Source organism: Protopterus annectens, chromosome 9.part0 (genome assembly GCF_019279795.1).
Source record: "Protopterus annectens isolate FY-2018-M chromosome 9.part0, PAN1.0, whole genome shotgun sequence".
Classification (NCBI taxonomy): Eukaryota; Metazoa; Chordata; order Ceratodontiformes; family Protopteridae; genus Protopterus; species Protopterus annectens.
Window position 1 is genome coordinate 1,180,005,737 of NC_056743.1, and position 25,962 is coordinate 1,180,031,698.

The 25,962-nt window shown below is 43.0% G+C and overlaps 1 protein-coding gene across 2 annotated transcripts in view; it reads left to right on the forward strand.

Annotated features, from left to right (window-relative positions):
* Positions 1 to 25,962, forward strand: part of CORO1B (coronin 1B) — a 626,540-nt gene that overhangs the window by 324,305 nt on the left and 276,273 nt on the right. For both annotated transcript variants that reach the window (XM_044084070.1, XM_044084068.1), the window contains exon 3: positions 22,749 to 22,871. In XM_044084070.1, coding sequence (XP_043940005.1) covers positions 22,749 to 22,871 — 123 coding nt within the window. The remainder of the gene's footprint in view (positions 1 to 22,748; positions 22,872 to 25,962) is intronic.

Consider the following 25,962-nt stretch of genomic DNA (forward strand, 5'->3'; position numbering starts at 1 on the left):
TCGCCATTACCCAGTGAGGCGCTTTCGTAGCCCCTGATACCCGCTACTTCTGATTCGCAGGCCTCTACTGAGACCTATTCAGAGTCTGGTATGCCGCGAGATGCTTCAATTATGGAACCCGCAGATGTCTCTACCTTGGATGGGTCCAGAGCCGCTGTGCAGGCACCGGCTTCTGAGGGTGTATTCAGGCCTACAGATTTGTATATTAAACCAACGCCATCTTCAGTATTGAGGTCAAAATCTCGATCTTTGTCTAAAAAACTGATGCCTAGTCCACATGTGCAGGCCCCTATGCCTAAAAAACAAATGATCAAAATGGCTGAAGATTTAATTGCTCTAATCAGGGGTTGCCAATCCCCATCTTCAAAGAGGCCTAGGGCTAAACCTGACTATGAATCTTCTGAACAGGATTCTATTTCTTCTGACTCTTCTAATGAACAGGATTTGTCTATACCTACTTATGAGGACTCTGATGCAGAGAATTCCATTCCTTCTGCTTCTCCCCCTGAGGAATTTTCTTTTGGGGAAACTTTACATACCTTAAGGGACCATTTCCACTGGGAAAGTCAGGATTTCTTTGAATCCAAAAAGAGGCTTAGGGATTTTCTTCTTCTTCCTCAGCATAGGCTTTTGGCTATACCTCCTGTACTAGACATTGTCGATGATGTTTTTTCAGAAGCTAGTATGACTCCTGATTCTCTGCCTCCGACTCCTTGTAAGCCAGACAGATGCTACAGGGTTCCTGACACCCAAAAATTCCTTTTCAAAAATCCTGTTGCGGATCCTGAAACCATTTCTCAAGGCCCCAAGGGCATTAAGGCTTCTACTGCTAAAAATCCTACCCCTTCTGGTAGAGATTCCAGGGCACTGGATAGATGGGGTAAGAAGGTTTATACTTCTGCAACCTTGGCAGTCAGGGCTTTAAACTGTCAATTCCATATGCTAAAATATCAGCAGCACATCATGGGACTGCTTAAACAGAAAATGATGTTGATTTCTGACTGTGTGGAAAATAAAGATTTACAGGATTTACTGCATTCAGCTGAACAAGTTGGAAAACATACTTTGCAATGTGGTTTTGATTCTTTGGAGGCCTCTTGCAGGGCTGCTGTTACTGGGTCTGTGCTTAAAAGGCATGCTTGGCTTAAGGAGCAATCTCTGCCTGATCATGTTAAAGCAAAATTGTTGGATGCTGCTTTGAAGCAGGGCTGTCTGTTTGGCAATAAGGCTGAATAAGTTTTAAAAAAGATGGAAGATAAGGCTAGATCTATGCAGACTGTGAAAGATTTCTTACAAGTACAACCTCCAAGATTTAGTAGGTACTGGCCTACTAAGAACTGGTCTTTTCCACTTCCTTCCAGATCCACTCAAGCCAGACCCAGACATGCCAAAAGCACCAAGTTTCAGTCCCAAGGGACTTTCAGAACTAAGCAATGGGGTGCCTCCTCTTCCAAATCTGGAAGCAACAAGACACCTCCCTATGGTAAACAGTCTCAATGAATTTCCTTTAGAATTACCAAGCACTTACCTTTACTTATTTTTTTAAATTTATTTATTTAACATTTGTTAACCGGGAAAGTCCGACTTGGAACAAAGCCAATTTTCAGCGGAGGCCTGGGCAGAAAGGCTCTAGATGCATGTCTTTGTAATGTGGGAGGAAACCAGAGCACCCGGAGGAAACCCACATGAACGCAGGGAGGACATGCAAACTCCACACAGAAGGCACCCAGCCGAGAATCGAACCAGAGAACCTCTTGCTGTGAGATGACAACGCTACCGCTGCACCACTGCGCAGCTGCCCCTTTGGGGGGAAAACTGGCACTTCATGCAAAAAACTGGCAACTTATAACCCAGGACAAATGGGTTTTAAATATAGTGTCCCAGGGATACAGGTTTCATTTCCACACGTTGCCAACTCCAAGCGGATGGCCAGACCTGCCACCAAATCAGTGGGCAGAGGCTCAGAAACAAGCAGTTTCCCCCTTAAACATGGGGGCTATTCAACTAGTACCAGAAGGGGAAAAGGGACAAGGTTCCTATTCCAGACTTTGCCTGGTACCCAGAAAAGACAAATCGTGGCATCCAGTTCTGGACTTGTCTACTCTAAACACTTTCCTGGACATTCCAAAATCAAGATGCTGACTCTTCACCAGTTGCTTCCTATGCTAGGCAAAGATGCCTGGTTGGCAACTCTAGATCTAAAAGAGGCATACCTGCATATCCCAATTAAGGAATCTTGCAGAAAATACCTCCGCTTCAAAGCAGGCTTTTTGCATCATCAGTTCTCTGCACTGCCCTTTGGCTTATCTACTGTGCCCAGGGTCTTTACAAAGTGCCTAGCTCCAGTAATTACATTTTGCAGGCCAAGCAATATTCAAATATATCCATATCTGGACGATTGTCTAATTCAGGCAGAAGACAGGGCCATTCTTCTAAAACATCTGGCGTTTGTAAAAAGGGTTCTAACTTGTCTAGGGTACACCATAAACGAAAAGAAATCACAACTAGTACCCTCTCAAAAAATAACATTCCTGGGTGCAAGTTTGAATACAACTGCCCAGATGGGTAACCTTACGCCAGAAAAGCAAATTCAGTTGGTGACTTACTTCAAACAGGTGGCCACGAAAACCCTGCTGTCAGCAAGACAAATACTGCAAGCCTTTGGGTTCATGGCCTCCTGCATTCTTCTAATTCCATATGCAAGACTGCATACGAGGAAACTTCAGTGGTACTTATAAAGTTTATGGAGTCAACATTCTCACAGCCTGGAAACAATGATTCCGATCATACCTTGCCTGCAACTAGAGTTCCTTTGGTGGGCAGAGGCCTGCCACCAAAACAAGGGACTGCCATTCACACCACCCCCTGCTGCCCTAACCCTAACTACAGACGCTTCAGCCTATGCATGGGGGGCTCATCTGCCAGGGAAGTGCATTCAGGGCAAATGGAGCTCGATCAAATGCACCTTCATATCATTCACAAAGAAATGCTAGCTGTACAGAAAGCACTGACAGCCTTCAAGGACTACCTTCATCCAAGGCAACTAATGGTAAAGACAGACAACACCACAGTTATGTGGTACATAAACAAGCAGAGGGGTACACATTCCTACCCCCTCTGCAGACAAGCCATGGTATTGTGGAACACGGCCTTGAGCTATCAAGTACAACTACAAGCCCAATTCCTGCCAGGAAAGCAGAATATTTTGGCAGACGATCTAAGCAGAAATATCATGGACCCACACGAATGGAAACTGGAACCACGGATTTTCAACATGTTGACATGCAAATGAGGGAGCCCAGATATAGATCTCTTTGCCTTACCCCAAAACTACCAGTTGGACAAATTTTGCACAAGAACTCCTCACAAAAAAGCCTGGAAAGTGGATGCTCTGACCTTCAGCTGGGAAAACCTATCAATCCATGCTTTCCCCCCCCTCTGCCTTTGCTCTCCAAAGTTCTACTAAAAGTCAAACTGGACAAACTAAAGATGATTTTACTTGCTCCAGACTGGCCTCGCCAACACAGGTACCCACTCCTACGCAGTCTGTCACAACTTTCTCTATGGCACCTGCCTCAGACACCTTCCTTACTGTCTCAGCAGAACAACCAAATTCTGCACCCTCAGCTCCAAATATTGAATCTTGCAGCTTGGCTAATCACTTAAATTCTCCCTTAGCATCCCTCAGCAAACCTGTGATGGATGTCATTTTGGAGGTGAGAAGACCTAGTACCAGAAAATCTTATGCTGACAAATGGAAAAGATTCTGTGCCTGGAATCAATCTCAAGGGATGACCACAGCAGTGCCCAATTTACCTCAGATTTTGCAATACTTTACTGAGATGCTTCACAAAGGCCTATCTTTTTCTTCCATAAAAATCCATGCCTCAGCCATTTCAGCTCATTACAACACAGAATCCCCCCCTCTTCTCTCATCTTCTGTTAAAGCAGTATCTCAGAGGGGCCAAAAACTTAAGGCCACCCAGGAGAGCTCAAACCCCTGCCTGGGACCTTAACTTTGTATTGGAAAAACTCACTTTACCTCCTTTCGAGCCAGCTGCTACTGCAGACTTAAAATTAATTTCCTGGAAAACAGCCTTCCTTTTAGCAGTCACTTTGGCTAGAAGGATTTCTGAATTACAGGCCCTTATGGCAGTGGAGCCTTTCATCATCTTTCATGTGGACAGGGTGTCACTCAGGACCAACCCATCCTTCATGCCCAAGGTAGTATCCAGTGTGGCTCTTAATCAGTCCATTCATTTGCCAACTTTCTTTTTCAATCCACAGAACAAAGGGGAGCAGATTCTGCATTCATTGTATGTACACAGACAATTTAGATTTTACTGGGACAGGACTAAATCTCGAAGAAAATCTGAACAACTGCTGGTAGCATTTGCTGCAGGGGCAGAGGGAAAGGCTATTTCAAAGCAAACCATTTCCAAATGGATAAGCCATTGCATTCATTTCTGCTATAAGCATAATGGAAAACCTATCCCCCAGGGGATCAGATCCCATTCCAACAGGGCTGTATCTACTTCTACAGCCTTTCTCAGAGGTGTTCCTACCAGGGATATTCTAGAAGCTGCTACCTGGAGTTCAGTTCATACTTTCACCAAGCTCTATCACTTAGCAATTTTCTCTAAATCTCAGATTTTCTTCGAGATTTAGTCCTGTCCCAGTAAAATCTAAATTGTCTGTGTACATACAATAAATGCAGAATCCGCTCCATTTTGTTCTGTGGATTGAAAAAGAAAGTTGGCAAATGAATGGACTGATTAAGAGCCACACTGGATACTACCTTGGGCATGAAGGATGGGTTGGTCCTGAGTGACACCCTGTCCGCATGAAAGATGATGAAAGGCTCCACTGCCATAAGGGCCTGTAATTCAGAAATCCTTCTAGCCGAAGTGACTGCTAAAAGGAAGGCTGTTTTGCAGGGCCTTATAGCCAGTCCTAATTCTGTATAAATCCATCCTCCCAACCTTAGCTTTGGGAATCTACCCAAGTGTAATGACTGCAACAGTGAAACACGAAGAACATAGTACAGTTGTGTACACTTACCATAAATGTAGATGTTCGAGTGTATTCACTGTTGCAGTCCTGGTTACCCTCCCTCCAGCCCCCTGTTTTTTTCTCTTACTATGCCTCTCCTTTATTTTTCTACACTTAAAAGCCTTTTTGGTGTATTTGCTTTTGTTTGGAGGTATATATTTTTGTGTTTAAAATTATTTATATGTCTTGCTCTCCATTTTTGGGGGCACCTGACATCTGGGGCAAGAAAAACTGATGTAATGGTGTCGGCTGCATGTTTTATACCTCTGGCGTCATGGAAGAAGGGACAGCAGCCGACGCAGGACCCAAGACTTTGTTAATCAGGCCGACTGAGGGCAACCTGCCAGCAGATTACCCAAATGTAATGACTGCAACAGTCAATACACTCAAACATCTACATTTATGGTAAGTGTACACAACTGTACTTTTCTCATCCAGGAAAAAAGAGGTCATTGTTCCCCTCTACTCGTCACTCATTAGACCCATTAAAGAATACAGCTCCCCTTTTCCTCACAAGACATCTACAACAACTGGAAAGGCCGCAGAAATACCTCACAAATAGGATTACCAGCCTCAAACAGATGCCCTCTGCAGACCATCTGAAAAAACTCCAGCTTTACTCCGTCGCATATCGCCTACTCAGAGGCGATCTCTGCCTAACATACAAAGCTATGTCAAACACGGAGCTGTTGGACATGCTCCACTTAACGAAATCCCAATCCCTCCAAGCTACACGCTCTAGGGACCTAAACCATGTCATCACAATAAACTACATGTTGGAGGGATAGATTCCTGTCTGAGAGACTTCCCATACTCTGGAACAAACTACCAATCTGTATCAAACAAAGCTCCTCATTAGCACTCTTCAAGAAAAATCTTAATGATTGGATGGGTGATAGGAAATTTACCCCGGGGATCAGTTCTGTGGCTCTGCTTGACAGGGTCACAGGAAAATAATTTTCTTGGATGGCAAAAGCCAGGGTACTTTTTTGGCTAGGCTTATATAGGCCCTAGGACCCAGTATCAACCTATGAACCAGGGAAATCCTGGAAGCTGCCACCTGGACTTCTGTCCATACCTTTAACAAGCATTTCCACCTACTTCTATTCCCTAAGGCTAGGGCAGGGTTTGCCTCTGCAGTTCTGCAGGACTTGCTGACCCAGGCCTAGCTCTCTTATTAATCCTACCACCCCTCTCTTCAGTTTTGGGAATCCTCCCACAGGTGATGACTGCAACAGTGAAACATGAAGAATATAGTATAGTTGTGACACTTACCATAAATGTAGATGTTAGAGTGTATTCACTTTTGCAGTCCTGGTTTCCCTCCCTCCCCCTTATATCTTCTTACTTTAGGGAGACATAAGCTTCTCTAGGTGGCTTTTAGCCACCAGGACCACTTTACCATATTACCTTGGTTTCTGACTTGTTAGGGCAAGAAAAACTGGTGTAATGATGTCAGCTGCCTTCCTTTATAGCACTGACGACCTGATGTCAGTCAGCAAACGACAGCAGCCAACGCAGAAAAACATTGACTCTGGTATTCAGGCTGACCAAGGGCTACCACAGCAGGGATAACCCACAGGTGATGACTGCAACAGTGAATACACTTCAACATCTACATTTATGGTAAGTATACTACAGTGTGTGGTACTTTAGTGGTGCAATTTTTTACCTTTGTTTTTTTGTGTTCTTACTATATTTATTGGGTTTTCTCTCCCAAACTCCACTAAAAGGGGCTTTTCATAGCTCAATTGGACTATCCTGTTTGACAAATGAAAATAAACGTAACCCTACTAGTGATGTGATTAGTACAAGGGATGGGTGATCTGTGTAGCTCTGCATTCAGCTTCCTTATGATATGCTGCCCTTGTCATATTAATATTTTTGTACTGTACTGGAAGTCTTGGAGTGTAATTATTTACCCTAGATCCTTATCTTTGTGCCCCCTTCATAGGGTAAACCTTGATGGGTGTGTATGTTTCTTTGGAGTCCTCAGCAGACTGCGTAACCTTAGTTGGCTGGGTGATTACTCCTCTTGTTCCTTTCTCTCCTGGTTGAAAAGGAGTGGGCTGACGGACTGAGGGAGAGTCTGTTGATTTGCAGGCAGTGGGGGCAAAGAGTGTCAAAAAATATTCAATTGCTTGTTTCCTTCCTTAACTTATACTAGTAGCTCCTTTTTCTTATCTTAGGTTCCATTTATGAATACATCTGTGTGCTGATGCTGTGACAGTTTTACACATGGTGTATGGGACCATGTCAAATGCCATGTTAAAATCTATGCATTTTACATCCCCAGCCTTTTCCTGATGAGGACAGGGTACAATGGGATAATGGACCTCTTTGGACCTAGATGTCTTGTCCTTACTTATAAGTTGTGCAACATAAAAGAATAAGACAAACTCAAAAGTCAAGCCATCATGGTGGAATCACTCTACCAACCAGTTACACAACGAAAAAAAAAGTAGGCCAAGCATAGGAAGAAGAAAGCCATACATACTAAAAGCCCCTTGACCAATATAAACAGGAAGCTAAGAAGATTAAACAATACTTTAAAGGCTAAATTTGAAAAAAAAAACCTTCTCAGGCAAAGGACAACCACAAAATTTTCTACAGCTACATCAGTAACTTCTGGGGAATTATGCAACAATGCACAGAACTTATTGTAAGTGTTATTACCTACACTGAACCGGATGCCATTGTCAACCTTTTGGCTGCTATCTTCAGCTCAAAATGTTCCCCCATTCCCCCCAGACAGTCCAAAGGAAATCCTGCATACCACAATCCCCCCAACCATTACTAGGGAACAGGTCATCAATTCACTTTCCAAGGCCAAAAACACTGCATCAATGGGCCCTGATAACATCCTGGAATGCTTAATTAAACATACATTCTTTCTTTTTTTAATCGTTTTTGCTTCAGTGACCTCCAGCCTTCAAGCCTTCTCCAGGATGCCCTGAGCATAGAAAAAAACAAGGGTGTCTTGCATTTGAGACTGTATCGAAAAAATATTGCTTTTCCATGGAGCTTGAATTATGTCCTGGAATAGCAGGTATAGTCTCCATTTAAATCACTGTCTTAGCCCCCATTAAATATTGACCTGAGAGAATTACCCTTATTTGTTGTTGCCTTGGCTAGAAGGATTTCTTCAAATTTAGGATCACCCGGTGGTGACTTTGGGTAATTCTTACCTTCATTTTCATGTAATCCCTCCACTGTGGGATCTTTGTTCTTTTTCCAGTGTTGTGACTTTATAAGCCTTTTTGAAGAGTTAAGTTGAGGGTGGAGGAGTTGGAGATTATATCTCCTGCAGAAGCTATTTAAAGTTGTTAACAGGGATTTTCAGAATTTTTTTTTCATGAGTCACAGTTCTCACACATCTGATAGGGAGTCAAGCTGACTACTTTCTTAACATTTAAGTACATCTGTGCTTTGCACTGAGATGTTATATATCTTTAGATCATATGCAGTATGAGTACCGGAAAGAATCTTGTGATGTCTTTGCTTCCTAAAAGTTAGCATTTTATTGGTAGTAGTATGATTTAACTTTTGTACGATGAAGCATGCTTCTGTGTTATTCATTTGTGGCTGGGATTCGGGAATCCGTAATGCTTTGCCGTGATCCCGTGCACTCAGCTTGTGCATGGAACAAAGCAGAAGATTGTGATTGATGAATTCATTCCAGATATAACAAATACAGTGACATGGAAAATAAGTGTGTGATTAGGACACTTATGCAGTTCTTGAAGATTTCCTCTGTTAACTGAGGATTTGGCAGAATGAAGTACAATGAGAAATCTGGTATGCATCCTGTCAGTCTCTTCCAGTAGCAGATAAACCACTACCAGCCTTCCCAAACATGGAATCCCCACAACTCCTTCCCCTACTCGTAAGCATGTATAGTAACCAACCTAATCCCCATCCATACCCTAGTGGTGACTGAATCCATTTTACCCAACCTTCCAAAGATCAGAGATCCCTACCTTCCTTTTTCACCCACATGTTGGCAGTCCAAGTCCCTGGCCTCACTTAACTACACTTCTAGTAGTGATTTTGGGCCCTGACAACCTCCACTTCCTGCTAACAATCAGGGATCCCATAATCCCTCATAATAATTGACCTGTGAGATCTCTTTGTCCCTTCTCTTCCCTTAATAGTGATCATTATTCTCTTTTGTCCACTACAACCCATCTGTCGGGGACTGTCACTTAAGTCCTGCCTGTTTGTCATGTGTCATTGACTGCAAAATTTTTGGCTGTCCTCCCTCATGCTATTGTGAATGGTTGGTATTGCTCCTTAGCCTGGCAGATGTTCTTCGTGTTTCACTGTTGCAGTCATCACATTTGGGTTATCTGCTTGCAGTAGCCCTCAGTAGGTCTGATTATCAAAGTCTTGGGTCCTGCATTGGTTGCTGTCTCATCTTCCGTGACATCAGGTAGTCAGGGGTATAAAGCATGCAGCCAAAGCCATTACATCAGTCTTTCTTGCCGTGCAGTGCCCGAAGCAGAAGCAGTTCGCAAGTGCTGATTGGCCGGCTCCTGAAATTTTCGTTTTCAAGTTTCAGAACTGAAGTCTTCAACTAAAGCTAAGTACCCCGTTGGGGAAACTTTTTCTTGCTCTAAATCGATGTCAGTAAAAGTCAATAATTGTATTTCCTGTGGAAAGCAAATACCTCATAAAGATTTTCATTCGTACTGTATTCCTTGCCTAGGCCCTGACCACGACATACCTCGCTGTCTGTTTTGTGCCTTATTTAAACCATGAACTATTCATTGTCGGTACATTTTCGCTTCTAAATATTTTGGTACTTGATTCAGTTATCCAGCTATGTTTTCAGTAAGCCACCCGACTACCGACATTAAAACATGCAAAGGTAAAGACAGAGACAGGCTGCCTAGGTCCAAAGCTGCCGACGACGCTTCTCCTAAGCTAGTCGCCAGTTCGCCGGTACTCAGTGAGGCGCTTTCTCAACCCCTGATACACACTAAGATTCGCAGGCCTCTACTGAGACCCATTCGGAGTCCGGTATGCCGCGAGATGCTTCAACTGTGGAACCTGCGGATGTCTCTACCTTGGATGGGTCCGGAGCTGCTGTGCAGGCACCGGCTTCTGAAGGTGTATTCAGGCCTACTGACTTGCATATTAAACCAATGCCATCTTCTTCTTCTAGGCCTGAAACTCGAACCATGCCTAGGAAACCGACACCCAGACCACATGGTCAGGCCTCTATGCCTAAAAAGCAAATGATAAGAATGGCTGAAGACCTTATTACTTTAATCAGGGGAAGCCAACCTTAACCCTCTAAGAGACCTTGGACTGAATTTGCTTATGATACTTCTGACCAGGATTCTGAAATTTCTGTCTCCTCTGATGACCAGGATTTACCCTTGTCTACCTATGAGGATTCTGATGCAGATGACTGTATTCCCTCTGCTTCACCCCCAAAGGATTTTTATTTTGGTGAAACCTTGCATACTCTTAGGGAACATTTTCACTGGGAAAGCCAGGATTACTCTGATTCTAAAAAGTGGCTCAGAGATTTCTTACTTCTGCCCCAACACAGGCCTTTAGCTATCCCTCCTGTGCTGGACATTTGTTGATGCCTTTTCGGAATAGAGCTTGGCCCCTGACTTTTTTACCTCCTGCTCCCAGAAAACCTGACCGATATTACAGGGTTCCTGATTCTCATAAGTTCCTTTTTAAAAATCCTATTGCAGACCCTGAGACCATTTCACAGGGACCCAAGGGCATTAAGACTACTACTGCCAGAAATCCTACCCCCTCTGATAGAGATTCCAGGGCCCTGGATAGATGGGTTAAGAAGGTATGCACCTCTGCAACCTTTGCCATCAGGGCCTTAAATTGCCAGTTTCATATATTAAAGTATTAGCAGCATATTATTGGATTGCTTAAACAGAAAATTATGTTGATTCCTGATTGTGTTGAAAATAAGGATTTACAGGATTTAATGCATTCTGCTGAACAGGTTGGAAAACATACTTTGCAATGTGGTTTTGATTCACTAGATGCAGGGCTGCAGTTACCGGGTCTGTACTTAGAAGGCATGCTTGGCTTAAGGAGCAATCTTTGCCAGATCAAGTTAAAACTAAATTGCTGGATGCTCCCTTAAATCAGGACCGCCTGTTTGGCAACAAAGCAGAAGTTGTTCTTAAAAAGATGGAGGAAAAAGCTAAATCTATGCAAACTGTTAAAGATTTTTTACACGTGCAGCCTCCTAGATTTAGTAAGCTTTGTCCCTCAAAAATTGGTCCTTTCCTGCCTCTTCCAGGCCTTCTCAAAAGCAAGTACTCTCTCTCTCAAGATTAAAGGCTATTCAGGCTGTACCAGAAAAGGAACAGGGACAAGGTTTCTACTCAAGACTTTTCCTGGTACCCAGAAAAGTCAACTCATGGCATCCTATCCTGGACCTGTCTATTCTAAACACCTTTTTGGTGATTCCAAAATTCAAGATGCTAACTCTTCACCAGTTGCTTCCCATGATAGGCAAAGATACCTGGTTGGCAACACTGGATTTAAAGGAAGCCTACCTGCACATCCTAATCAGGGAATCTTGCAGAAAATACCTACGCTTCAAAGCAGGCTATCCGTTCTCTGCACTGCCCTTTGGCTTATCTACTGCGCCCAGGGTATTCACAAAGTGCCTAGCTCCAGTCATTGCATTTTGCAGGCAAAGAAATATACAAATATACCCATACCTGGATGATTGTCTAATTCAGGCAGAAAGCCAGGACATACTTCAGAATCATCTGGCATTTGTACAAAAGGTGTTAACTTGTCTGGGGTACACCATAAACAAAAATAAATCACATCTGGTACCCTGTCAACAAATTATATTCCTGGGAGTAGGCTTGAACACAACTTCCCAGATGGCTTTCCTCACGCCAGAGAAATAAATTCATTTGACAACTTACTTCAAACTAGTGGCCACAAAAACCCTGCTATCTGCAAGGCAAGTACTGCAAGCCATTGGGTTCATGGCCTCGTCCATTCTACTAATTCCATATGCAAGACTGCATATGAGGAAACTTCAGTGGTATCTAAAAAGCCTATGGTGTCAACATTCTCAGGATCTAGAAGCAATGATTCCTATCATACCTTGTCTACGGTTAGAATTCCTTTGGTGGGCAGAGGCCTGCCACCAAAACAAGGGACTACCATTCACTCTACCCCCTGCGGCCCAAACCCTAACAACAGATGCATCAGACTATGCATGGAGGGCTCACCTGGTAGGGAAGTGCATTCAGAGCAAATAGAACCCAAGTCAAATGCACCTGCATATCAATCAAAAAGAAATGTTAGCTGTACAGAATGCCCTGACGGCCTTCAAGGACCACATTCTTCTAGAACAATTAATGGTAAAGATGGACAACACCACTGTTATGTGGTACATAAACAAGCAGGGGGATACCCATTCTTATCCCCTCTGCAGACTAGCCATGGCTGTGTGGAACACAGCCTTGAGCTACCAAGTGCATCTACAGGCTCAATTCCTGCCAGGAAAACTAAATACACTGACAGACAAACTCAGCAGAAATCTCATGGACCCACACGAGTGGAAACTGGAACCAAAGTTTTTCAACATGTTGATCAACAAATGGGGATCCCAGATATAGACCTGTTTGCCTCCCCCCAGAACTACCAATTGGACAAATTCTGTACAAGCTTGGAAAGTGGATGATCTGTCCTTCAGCTGGAAAAATCTATCAGTTTATGCCTTTCCTCCTCTGCCTCTCCTTTCCAAAGTGCTACTAAAGATCAAACAGGACAAACCAAGGATGATACTGATTGCAGCAGACTGGCCACGCCAATACTGGTACCCCCTCTTGCACAGTGTGTCCCAGCTGGCCCCATGGCACCTACCGCAGACCCCTACCCTGCTGTCTCAGCAGGAGAGCCAGATTCTGCACCCCCAGCTTCAAACCGTGAACCTGGCAGCCTGGCTAATTACCTAATCTCTCCATTACCATCCCTCAGTAAACAAGTGTTGGATGTCATTTTGGAGGCAAGGAGGGCCTAGTACTAGAAAATCTTATGCTGAAAAATGGAAACGTTTCTGTGCCAGGAACCAAACTCAAGGGATGGCCACAACATTGCCCAATTTACCTCAAATTCTTCAATACTTAACTGAGATGCTTCACAAGGGCCTTTTCTTTTCCTCTATCAAAATTCACGCCTCAGCTATTTCAGTTCATTACAACACAGAACCACCCCTCTTTTCTCACCCACTGTTCAAGCAGTTCCTCAGAGGGGCCAAAAACTTAAGACCACCCAGGAGAGCCCCAACTCCAGCCTAGGACCTTAATTTTGTATTGGAAAAACTCACCCTTCCCTCTTTTGAGCCAGCTGCAATTGCAGAGTTAAAATTCCTTTCTTAGAAAACAGCTTTCCTTTTAGCAATCAATTCAGCAAAAAGGGTATCTAAATTACAGGCCCTTATGGCAGTGGAGCCTTTCATCATCTTTCATGCGGACAGAGTGTCCCTCAGGACCAATCCCTCTTTCATGCCCAAGGTGGTATCCAGTGTGGCTCTTAATCAGTCCATTCATTTGCCAACCTTATTTTTTAATCCACAGAACAAAGGGGAATGGATACTGCATTCCTTAGATGTTCACATACAACTTAGATATTACTTGGACAGGACTAAACCTCAAAGGAAATCTGAACAACTGTTGGTGGCATTTGCTGCAGGGGCAGAGGGGAAGGCTATTTCAAAGCAAACCATTTCTAAATGGATAAGGCCATTGCATTAATTTCTGCTATAAGCACCATGGGAAACCTATCCCACAGGGGATTAGATCCCATTCAACCATGGCTGCATCTGCCTCTACAGCCTTTCTCAGAGGTGTCCCTACCAGGGACATCCTAGAAGCTGCTACCTGGAGGTCTGTGCATACTTTCACCAAGCATTACCATTTGCCAATTTTCTCTAAATCCAGAGCTGGCTTTGCCACTGCAGTCTTGCAGGGCCTTATAGCTGATGCTATCTATATTCCTCCTCCCATCCTTAGCTTTGGGAATCTACTCAAATGTGATGACTGCAACAGTGAAACATGAAGAACATAGTACAGTTATGTACACTTACCATAAATGTAGATGTACGAGTGTATTCACTATTGCAGTCCTGGTTACCCTCCCTCCAGCCCCCTGACATCCTTTGGCTATACCTCTATTCTCCTTTACTATACTTAAAAGCTTTTTGGTGTATTTGCTTTTTTGTTAGAGGTATAACCTTGTGTGTGTGTGTGTGTGTGTGTGTGTGTATATATATATATATATATATATATATATATATATATATATATATATATATATATATATATATATATATATATATATATATATATATATATATATATATATAAAATTGCTTCCCATTAAGGGGGGCACCTGACATCTGAGCCAAGAAAAACTGATGTAATGGTGTCGGCTGCATGCTTTATATACCCCTGACTACCTGACGTCACGGAAGATGAGACAACAACCGACGCAGGACCCAAGACTTTGATAATCAGGCTGACTGAGGGCTACTGCAAGCAGATAACCCAAATGTGATGACTGCAACAGTGAATACACTCGAACATCTACATTTATGGTAAGTGTACACAACTGTACTTTTTTATGGTAGTGACTGGGGTTAATTCCTATGTCTTCACCATTCCTCATGGCTGTTGATGCCTACTTCTGACTATCTCTCCCTAACACGGTGGTTATTCTTCCATCCTCCTTACAAATCCAAACCTGAATATAGTAGCAGCTTGATGACACAGATGTGCCCCACCAGATACTTGATTTGTCCCAGCATTTTTCAAGTGAGTTGTAAATGACTATTATTATGGTTCATGCCTCACTAGAGTGTAGAAAGTGGCTGGTTCAGCAGTGTGTACTGGACACAAACTGAGTTACTCATGTTCTTCGTGTTTCACTGTTGCAGTCATTATATTTGGGTAATCCTGCTGGCAAGTTGCCTTCAGTCGGCCTGAATTCCAAAGTCTTGGGTCCTGCGTCGGTTGCTGTCGCCCCTTCCCTGACGTCAGGTCGTCGGGAGTATAAAAGATGCAGCCAACGCCATTTTCTTCAGTCTTTCTTGCCGCGCAGTGCCCGAAGCAGAAACAGTTTGCAAGTGCCGGTCGGCCGACTCCTGAGATTTTCGAGTTCGAATTTCAGATCCGAAGTCTTCTATAAAGGTAAGTACTCTGTTGGGGAAATTTTTTTCTTGCTCCAGAACTGATATCAGAAAAAGTTAATAATTGTATTTCTTTTGGGAAGCAAATACCTCATAAGGATTTTCATTCTTACTGTATTCCTTGCCTAGGCCCCAATCATAACTTTCTGGGTTGCCGGTTTCGTGCTAGATTTAACCAACGCACTATTAAGCGTCATTATGATTTTGCTTTGAACTACTTTGGACACAGGTTTAGTTATCCAGAAATGTCGTCAGAAAGCCATCCGACTACCGGAGTTCATAAAAAATGCAAAGAAAAGAAAGACAGCAGAGGCCCAAAACCGACGACAAAGCTTCTTCTAAGTCAGTCGCCGGTTCTCAGTGAGGTGCTTTCGCAGCCCCTGATGACCGCTACTTTAGAGTCGCAGGCCGCTACCAACTACCACGTGGAGTCTGCCATGCCACTGGAAACTCAAGGTATTGGAGCCTCGGATGCTAATCCTTCAGATGGGTCCGGAGCCGCTGAGCAGGCACCGGCTTCTGAGGGTGTTTTCAGACCCAAACATCTATTCATTAAACCAACTTCAAAGGCAAAGAAGCAAACTCAAGAGCCACGTGGACAGGTCTCCATGCACGTGGACAGGTCTCCATGCCCAAAAAACAGTTGCTCAAAATGGTCGAAGACTTGATTACCTTGATCACGGGTTTACATCCTTCTCCTGATAAGAGGCCTAGGCAAGAGACTGACTATGAATCTTCAGATCAGGTTTCCATTTCTTCTGATTCCTCTTCTGATCAGGAATATTCTTTTCCCCCATGAGGATTCTGATGCTGAAGAATCCATTTCTTCAGCTTCTCCTCCTGAGGACTATTCCTTTGGGGAAACCTTACATACCATGAGGGAGTATTTCCACTGGGAGAGCCAAGATTTTTCAGAATCTAAAAAGAGGCTCAGGGATTTCCTGTTACTACCTCAGCACAAGCCACTTGCCATCCCTTCTGTGTTAGACATTGTAGATGATGTGTTTTCGGAGTCTGGCCTTACCCCTGACTCCTTACCTCCAGTTCCTGTTAAGCCTGACAGATATTACAGGGTTCCTGACTTGCATAAATTCCTTTTTAAAAACCCTGCTGCAGACCCAGAAACTATTTCTCAGGGTCCCAAGGGAGTTGAGGCTTCCGCTGCAAAAAACCCTACCCCTTCTGACAGGGATTCTAGGGCACTGGACAGATGGGGAAAAAAGGTTTACACATCTGCTACCTTGGCTATAAGGGCCTTAAACTGTCAGTTTCATATGCTCAAATATCAGCAACATGTCATGGCATTGCTTAAACAGAAAATGTTGTTAAACTCTGAATGTGCAGAAAACAAGGAAATGCAAGATATATTGCATGCAGCTGAACAAGTTGGAAAGCATACTTTGCAATGTGGTTTTGATTCTTTAGAGACCTCCTGCAGGGCCGCAGTTACAGGTTCTGTAATTAGAAGGCATGCTTGGTTAAAGGAACAAAATCTTCCTGATCATGTTAAAGTTAAATTATTAGATGCACCTTTACAGCATGATACTTTGTTTGGTGTTAAGGCAGAAGAGGTGTTAAAGAAAATGGAGGACAAGGCTAAATCTATGCAAACGGTCAAAGATTTCTTACAAGTACAGCCACCTAGGTTTAGTAGACACCGGCCAACAAAGAATTGGTCCTTTCCTGTGTCAGACAGACCTCAAAGGGGCAGACCCAGACGCCCTAGAGGCAGATCCCAGGCGCAAGTTTCATACAGGTCAAAGCAATGGGGTGCTTCTACCTCCAAAAGTGGAGAAGACAAATCACAACCTTACAGGAAACAGTCCCAATGACTTCCCCCTGCCTGCACCAAATACTTATTTCCAGGCAGCACTCCTAAGGGGAAAATTAGCACTTTTTTTTCAAAATTGGCACATTATAACCCAGGACAAGTGGGTTCTAAATATCGTGTCGCAAGGCTACAAGTTCCATTTCCATACCCTGCCAAAGACAGACGGCTGGCCAGATCTGCCAAAAAATGAATGGGCAGAGGCACAAAAACAGGTCTCATCCCTCATGGACATGAGGGCCATTCTACAAGTGCCAGAGCAAGAGCGGGGGCAAGGATTTTACTCTACTGTTCTTGGTGCTCAGAAAGGACAAGGCCTGGAGGCCAATTATGGACCTTTCAATTCTGAACACATACCTGGATATACCAAAATTCAAGATGTTGACTTTGCAGCAGCTTCTGCCCATGCTGGGCAAGAACGCTTGGCTTGTAACTTAAGACCTAAAAGAGGCATACCTGCATGTCCCAATCAGACAAATATGCAGAAGATACCTCAGATTCAAAGCTGGCTCAATGCATTACCAATTCTCTGCACTGCCCTTTGGCTTGTCTACTGTGCCCAGGGTCTTTACAAAAGTGCCTGGCACCTGTCTTAATTCAACCAGTGAGCAAAGACATCCTAAAACAGCATCTGGAATTTGTGAAAAAACTTCTAACATGCCTAGGGTACACAGTCAACGAAAAGAAATCAAAACTAGTACCCTCTCAAGAGAGAATATTCCTGGGTGCAAGCTTAAATACAACTGCCCAGATGGCTTATCTCACGCCAGACAAACAAAGGCAACTGACTACCTATTTCAAAATGTTGGCAACAAAGGCCCAGTTATCTGCAAGAAAAATTCTACAGGCTTTGGGCTTCATGGCATCCTGCATCCTATTAATTCCATATGCAAGACTGCATATGAGGAAACTTCAATGGTACCTAAAAAGTATTTGGACTCAACATTGCCACAGCCTGGAAACCTTAATTACTCATTCCCTGCCTGCAACAGGAGTTTCGATGGTGAGCAAAGGCTTGTCACCAAAACAAGGGACGGCCATTCACATTACCCCCAGCCAGGCAGACACTAACAACGGATGCATCAGATTATGCCTGGGGGGCCCACATGGCAGGAAGATGCATTCAGGGAACATGGAACTCAAACCAAATGCATCTACATATCAATCAAAAAGAGATGCTAACTGTTCAAAATGCACTGACAGCCTTCAAGGACCTACTTCATCCAGGACAACTACTGATAAAGACAGACAACACCATGGTCATGTGGTATATAAACAAGCAGGGGGGCACACATTCTTACCCCTTTTGCAGACTAGCCATGACTTTGTGGGACACAGCATTGACTTACAGGTACATCTGCAGGCACAATTCCTGCCAGGAAGGAAGGAAACCTACTCTGGCAGACAAACTAAGCAGAAACCTCATGGATCCCCATGAGTGGCAGCTGGCACCACAAGTCTTCAGCATGATAACAAGGAAATGGGGATGCCCGGACATAGATCTATTTGACTCACCTCACAACTACCAACTAAAGAGATTCTGCACAAGGATTTATCACAGTCAAGCATGGAAAGTGGACGCCCTATCCTTCAGCTGGAAAAACCTATCAGTATATGCCTTTCCCCCTCTGCCTCTCCTCCCCAAGGTACTCCTAAAGGTCAGAAAGGAGAAGCCAAAGATGATACTGATTGCACCAGACTGGCCCCGCCAGCACTGGGGTACCCAATATTAAGGAGTTTGTCTCAGTGCCCAGCTTGGACCTTACCTCAAGTACCGCATCTATTATCCCAGCAAAACAGTCAGATCTTGCACAGCCAGCTCAGAACTTTAAACCTGGCAGCATGGCGAATAATGTAGTCGTACAAAACACACCTCTTGGCAAAGCTGTGACGGATGTCATTTTGGAAGCCAGAAGGCCTAGTACTAGAAAATCTTATGCTGGAAAATGGAAGAGATTTTGTGCTTGGAACCAGGCACAAAGAACAGATACAGCTGTGCCAAATATTCCTCAGATTTTACAATGCTTAACTGAGATGCTGGACAAAGGCCTATCTTTCTCATCTGTTAAAATTCATGTCTCTGCCATTTCGGCCCATTACAATGCAGAGCCACCAATCTTTTCTCATCCCTTATTAAAACAGTACCTCAGAGGAGCCAGAAATTTAAGTCCTCCAAGGAGATCACCAATGCCTGCATGGGACCTCAACTACGTCTTGAAAAAACTCGCCCTGTCTCCTTTTGAGCCAGCTGCTACTGCGGATATAAAGTTTTTATCTTGGAAAACAGCTCTGCTCCTAGCAATAACTTCTGCAAGACGAGTTTCAGAGCTACAGGCACTCATGGCTGTGGAACCTTTTATCATTTTTTATCAGGACAGGGTCTCCCTTAGGACAAACCCAACATTTATGCCTAAAGTGATGTCCAGTGTGGCTCTTAACCAAACCATTCATCTGCCAACTTTTTATCCAAATCCACAGAACAAGGGGGAAAGAATTCTGCATTCTTTGGACATACACAGACAGCTTGGATTCTGCTTGGACAGAACCAAAGTTTTCAGAAAGACAGAGCAATTACTAGTGGCATATGCTGCAGGATCACTAGTGGCATATGCTGCAGGATCACAAGGAAAGGCTATCTCAAAGCAGACTACTTCAAAGTGGATAGGCCACTGTGTTCGTTTCTGCTACTTGTACCATGGCAAGCCAGTGCCTAAGGGCATTAGGCCACATTCCACCAGAGCTGCAGCCACTTCAGCAGCATTTCTCAGGGGAGTACCAACCAAGGACATTTTAGAGGCAGCTACTTGGAGTTCAGTGCACACCTTTACAAAGCACTATCATCTGCCACTCTACTCTAAATCCAGGGCAGGCTTTGACACTGCAGTTCTGCAGGGTCTCATAGTCGCTCCTAATGCTGTTTAGCTCCAGCCTCCCAACCACAGCTTTGGGAATCTACCCAAATGTAATGACTGCAACAGTGAAACATAAAGAACATAGTACAGTTGTGTACACTTAAATGTAGATATTCGAGTGTATTCACTGTTGCAGTCCAGGTTACCCACCCACCATCCCCCTTATTTCTGCTAGAACTTATCTTTACTTCTGTGATCTATACAACCTATGTTGTAAATGAAGGTAAAGTTTATTTTGGTGCATGTATGTTTTATATATATATATATCTACCCTACCCTTTTGGGAGCACCTGACATCTGGGGCAAGAAAAACTGAATAAAATGGCGTAGGCTACATCTTTTATACCCCTGACGACCTGACGTCAGGGAAGGGGCGACAGCAACTGACGCAGGACCCAAGACTTTGGAATTCAGGCCGACTGAGGGCAACCTGCCAGCAGGATTACCCAAATGTAATGACTGCAACAGTGAATACACTCGAACATCTACATTTATGGTAAGTGTACACAACTGTACTTTTCTTTGACTGCCCTTCCTTCCATAGCCCACATCACTGTACTCCATTAAGCTTCTGGCATGTGGGCTGTGGTTCCCTGTTAAACAGCAGTGATACCCTGACTTGGACCCAGATGACCAGCACTTGATTTGTGACGTGGGCAGCTCACACTGGCCCACTCCTTTTAGGAGAGAGAGAGAGAGATGGCTGCTCGGTCCACAACAGTGAGTAAATATTCGACAGAGGTGGGTGTTGCCAAGTGTCGTTGTGGGACTGGGAATGAACATCCACATTGTCACAGGCATCAGAATGTCAGTAGAAGCATGAATGCCAGTGGAGCTTTGTGGGAACTCCTTTCACTCAAACTACTGTGAAGGAAGAAGATAAGGATTTGTAAGGAATTCTTCTGTTCACCTTGTCTCACATAATGTCATAGAGGGGATTAGAGGCATGCCTTGTAGTCCTCTGGCATAGGAACAGTTAGGAATCCACCCTTAAACTTGGCTGGCCTCAGTCTAGGGGTGAAGCCAGACCCAAAGGCAGCTGCTGGCATGAGGATGCTTCTGTGAATTGGTAGGCATGGCCATGTGGGTGGGGACAACTCCATAACTATCAGAATGTCGACCCTTTCTGGCTGGCTGACGCCCTTTTGCTGAGCATGGAGGGGATGATGAAATTGGCTCAGGGTAGATTGGAGGCTGATAGAGGGTGGACACTGATATTTAAAAAAAAAAAAAAAAAAGGCTTCTGACAAGTAACATCAGGTTCCACCTAAACAAAGGTCTGTATTAATAAATTCTAGTGCACTGTATTTAGTACAGAGAATTTGTGAAAAGTTGAAAATATTGAGACAGTAATGACTCATGCAGTCACCATCTTCTGACAAACTTAAGTTTTGTGCATTTTTCTTTTCTAAATGAAGACAATAGGAGCGAAAGAAAAACTGATATCATCCGTATTTTTTAAAGCATTGTCAGATCTCTTTCTTACAAAGTTAATTGTCATGTATGTAAAGTGTTTGATCTGCATTTAGAAGTGGGCATGTAGCACATTATGTGGTAAATGTCATCCTTTTACTGACATAACGATTCACTCTATTTTCCCGAGAGTTTATATGTGTTGGTAGTGTAAGCAGAAGTCTGTACACTCTTGAAATTGTTGAGGTTGTATTTTATGAGAACATTTTAGATGACAGTATTTAGAAAAATGAATCTCACACACAGCAGAGCTGTGTATTGCATGAGAATCATTTTGTTTATTTTTAAGTCTTTTTTTTGTGTGTTTCTGCAAATTCAGCAAAAGTCCTTGCATCTAATACAAGGAAATATTTGTTTAACTGTGCGAGTGAATTTTGTAGACTTTCAGTCATGACCTGTATCCCAAAGATGAGATTGTGTACAATGTTTGTGGACAGTTTAGAGTAGCCAGAAAAAAAAGCACATTTCTGTGAGGAAACTGGGATATCCAGAGAAGTCCCTTACAGTCCCAGGCAAAATATGCATACTTCATAACTAAAGGTCAGTCTTGAGTCTTGGACTGTAGGGTTGTTAGGCAGAAAGCTTGACCACTAAGCCACGGTACTGTCTTAGTAGCTAGCAGAAAGATTTTAGTAGCCTGCGGTACTCATTACAAAGTGCATCATGGCTGTGTACTGTAAATAATAAAACTGTTTTGTTTTTTCCTGGAATGCCTGCTGTCTTGGGCATATACCAGAACAGATGACCTAATGATATTTCTACAAATATTGGATGTGTATAAACAGTTTAATGTTCAATAGCCTTGTCATAACAGTATAAATTTCTTTTATAATTTGTTGAACACCTGCTTCTGTTTTACATCATAACTAGCTGTTTAACACAGCACAAGTAAAATTGTCTGTTTGCCCACGTCATGGCCAAAATGGCTGTATGATGGAACATCCCAATTACCTGGTTACCAAATCGGTATCATTAAATATACTTTCTTGTCATCTCATCTCGTGTGCGTGCATGTGTGTTCTTTATCTCAGGGAATTAGAAATGACTGTGTGCAACATGTAAAGAGAACAGTAGTTGCAATGTAATGAAGTATAATATGTTAAATACAAAACTGGAGCAATAGGAATTGTGTTTGCAAGGAACATTGGTAATAGAGCCTGGCTACTGTTTGCAGATGAATTTTGTGTACGTAAAAATTCTGAATGCACTTGTTTGCTTCCGAGTCTTGATTGATTTCATTGTGTTTTGTATGTTCACGCTACCCTTTCTTTTCATTTTAAAGACTGGCCGTATTGATAAGTCATACCCAACTGTTTGTGGTCACACTGGGCCTGTCTTGGACATTGATTGGTGCCCACACAATGATGAGGTGATTGCCAGTGGATCTGAGGACTGCAGTGTTAAGGTAAGACTGTTATTGTTTCTGAATGGTCAGGGGAACAGCATGTACTATGTAATGAAATGTAATTAATTACTTCAATACAGGTAGTAATATGCACTCAAAAATTTACAGTGCCTTCTGTAATCAGAAAGTCATTTTCAGAATGTTTAGCCTTGCTGTAGTAATTTGAATAGTACAGACTGCAGCTGTAGCAGATTATGTGGAGGTTCGCGTTATAGGCTAAACCCATGATTTCAGCTGTACTTTCAAGATGGAGCTAGTGCTTTCATATATATTATTTATGGTACACAAAGACAGCTGACTGTTTTTCAATGCTGGAAAACCTGTCATCTGCCCACTTTTCAAAATTAGGGCCGTTCACCTAATTTGGTGAAGATGATTTGGGACAGACAGTAAGATGGTAAGAGGAAACAAGGGTGTCCAGCAAAGAAGTCGGAGAGTGGCACTGAATAGAGATATTTGGCGGCAGTTGAAGCGACACCTCGGCTCCATGTAGAAAATGGGGAAAAAGGAGTTGATGATGATGGTCATTTCACCATCCTTGTCATGCAACCTGCACTAAATATCCTTAATAGCATTTAGCAAATTAGTACAAGTCAGAATGTATTTCTGCAGTCTGTCTGAAAAGCTGCAGTGTTACTCCTTAAGTAAAGGCAGAATCCGAGTAGCAACGAAGGCTGAGATCAGTATTTTGTGGGGGAAGTGATTGTCACATCTTTAAATTTGTATGGTAACAATTTGCATCAGAAGAGTAGCTAATTACTTAGATTCTATGTGGTTTAAAATCACCGAGTTATAGCAGCCATTCTCCCCTAGGTACTGATCTCTCAAGTATTTGTACACAGGTCTCAAAATGAGGCATGTCCTGCATTTCTGATTTTGTTTGTGATCCTGCAGTACCATCTTTGTGACATCTAATTCAGTTCAAGGTAAACCTTTTCCACATTTTTTGTTTGTGATCATGGCATTTCTACTGTGAAAGTTATGAATTTGCTCTGCCACCAGCATGTCAGGCTTCTTTGCTTTTCTGGTCATGGTATGACTAACCAAACTGTCCACTGAATTAACATCAGATAAGTGACACTGGCAGAACTTTCTTTCATAAAAATTGAAGTACTTTTCAGTTAAAGATCATTTATATGGTATGCTAATGATACTGTGATACTGCTTTCTTGTAGTGTATACATTTGAGGCTGTACTTACAGTGCTGCACCTCATGTGATGTTCGTTGTATAACTCTCAGTTGCAGTAATGACTCTTGAGAACTTCTTCCACAGAAGGTCTGACATCGGGCCTGACAGAGATTTTCATCATTCCATCTACTATCCATGCAGATGCCCTCCCACCTACACATCAGGAAATCTGTGATATAAGGGGCACAGCAACCTGTGTCATCCCCAGGCTCTTTCTTACCACAATTCTGTCAGTATTGAACACATTGTTGGTGTTGTCAGACTGTCAGTGTGACATGGACTGCAGAGCTCAATTAAGTGTATTGCTGGGGAAAATGTATGGATTAGCAACCCAATGCAAAGCCACCTTTCATCACTATGTTGGTGTGAATACCCCAATGGACTATGCTGCCCTCTTTCAAAAAAATGTAGCAGCTGCCAATGCCATTGACCAACGCTGTAGCAGGCTCACTCATGATTTTGTCTCTGCAAAGTTTAAGTATTGCTCTATTGAATTTATAAAGTTTCTAGACTAATAGGATTAATGTATGCAGTCTGGAACACCAATATAAGCCATTATTTAGTCAATTCAGCCTCTGGATTGCAAAAACTGTGCATTCAGTAAAACTGGACAGTTGAGAGTTATGACCAGGAGTTGCGCATATGCATACCTCTGAACCTCTTCGTTCAAGAAATCTGGACAAGCAAAACAATGGGGGGACAGGCAAAAGCAGGCACAAACAAATATTGCTCTTATACTTAAGTCACCATAAAAAAGAGGTTTTGTATCAGCATGCATTTTCAGAATGATATAGGTTCATAGGTTCATTGACATCTGTAATTTCAGTGTGTGCCATTATGTAGGGACTACGGTCCCCAGTGATTACCTAGAAACAGGAACAGACCAAATGAGGCAACAATCTGGACATTCTGCAAAGATCTGGGCTACCAGCACTACAATATGTATAAATAATAATAATAATAAACTTTAATCTCAATAACAAACAACCTGTAGATAGCCCCACAACCTTCCTAAGATCCTTACACTTACCTTCAGTAATATAAAAAAAAATACTCACCTTCCTGAAAACAAATACCTAGGCCTTACTAAAATATCCCAGCTGATCACCTGGACACACCACAGATTATCGTAGCAATACAATCTGCAGTGCCAAAGAGGACTCCCGTATCCAAAACCGGACCTTTTTTAACCTCCTTCCCCTGGTCCATCCTTTCTATGACTTCACTTATCAGAAGTTGCCAGAGATGGGGGGCGCATGGCTAGGCTTTAAAAGGCCCCTGTGGTCATTGGCCTAGTAAACACCTATGAACCTATGATTGTTTTGCTTTTCTTTATATGTTAGCTTTTTTTTAGCTTTCAGACATCAAAACTTGATTTTGGATCCTGATGAAAAAGTTAACAGTTGTGTAGTGTGTAGGGAATCAAAAAAAAATTCCACTTGCAGCATCCTTTTGGTAAAGTCAATGCTATTTCCACTGAACGTAGTAAGGATAGAGTCTGTACAGTTGTCTCAGTTTGTGGACCTATTGATACAGTGCAAGGAGTAATTTATAAATCCCAACTGGGGGACTCCCAAATCTGGCAGCTTGGATGATTTAGCTGTTATCCCTTTTAGGCAGATGTTTTCAGAGGATATGCTGTCCATCCTAAGGGAACTAGGAAACCATACACAAGAAAGTTGTGGAGACTGTTCTTACTTTGGTCCCAACCTCTTCTAAGGCACCAAAGTGCAGAACAGGTGTCCACAATCATTGTATACCTGTCAGGTGTTTATAAAATTGTGCCTCTGTAAAACTACATACATCAGCAATCTCGGCTTGTGTGCTCTGGGGTCTCTCCTCTCTGTTTCTTATTGCCAGTTAAGCAGTTTCTCAAAAGGGTCCTACATTTGAAACCCACT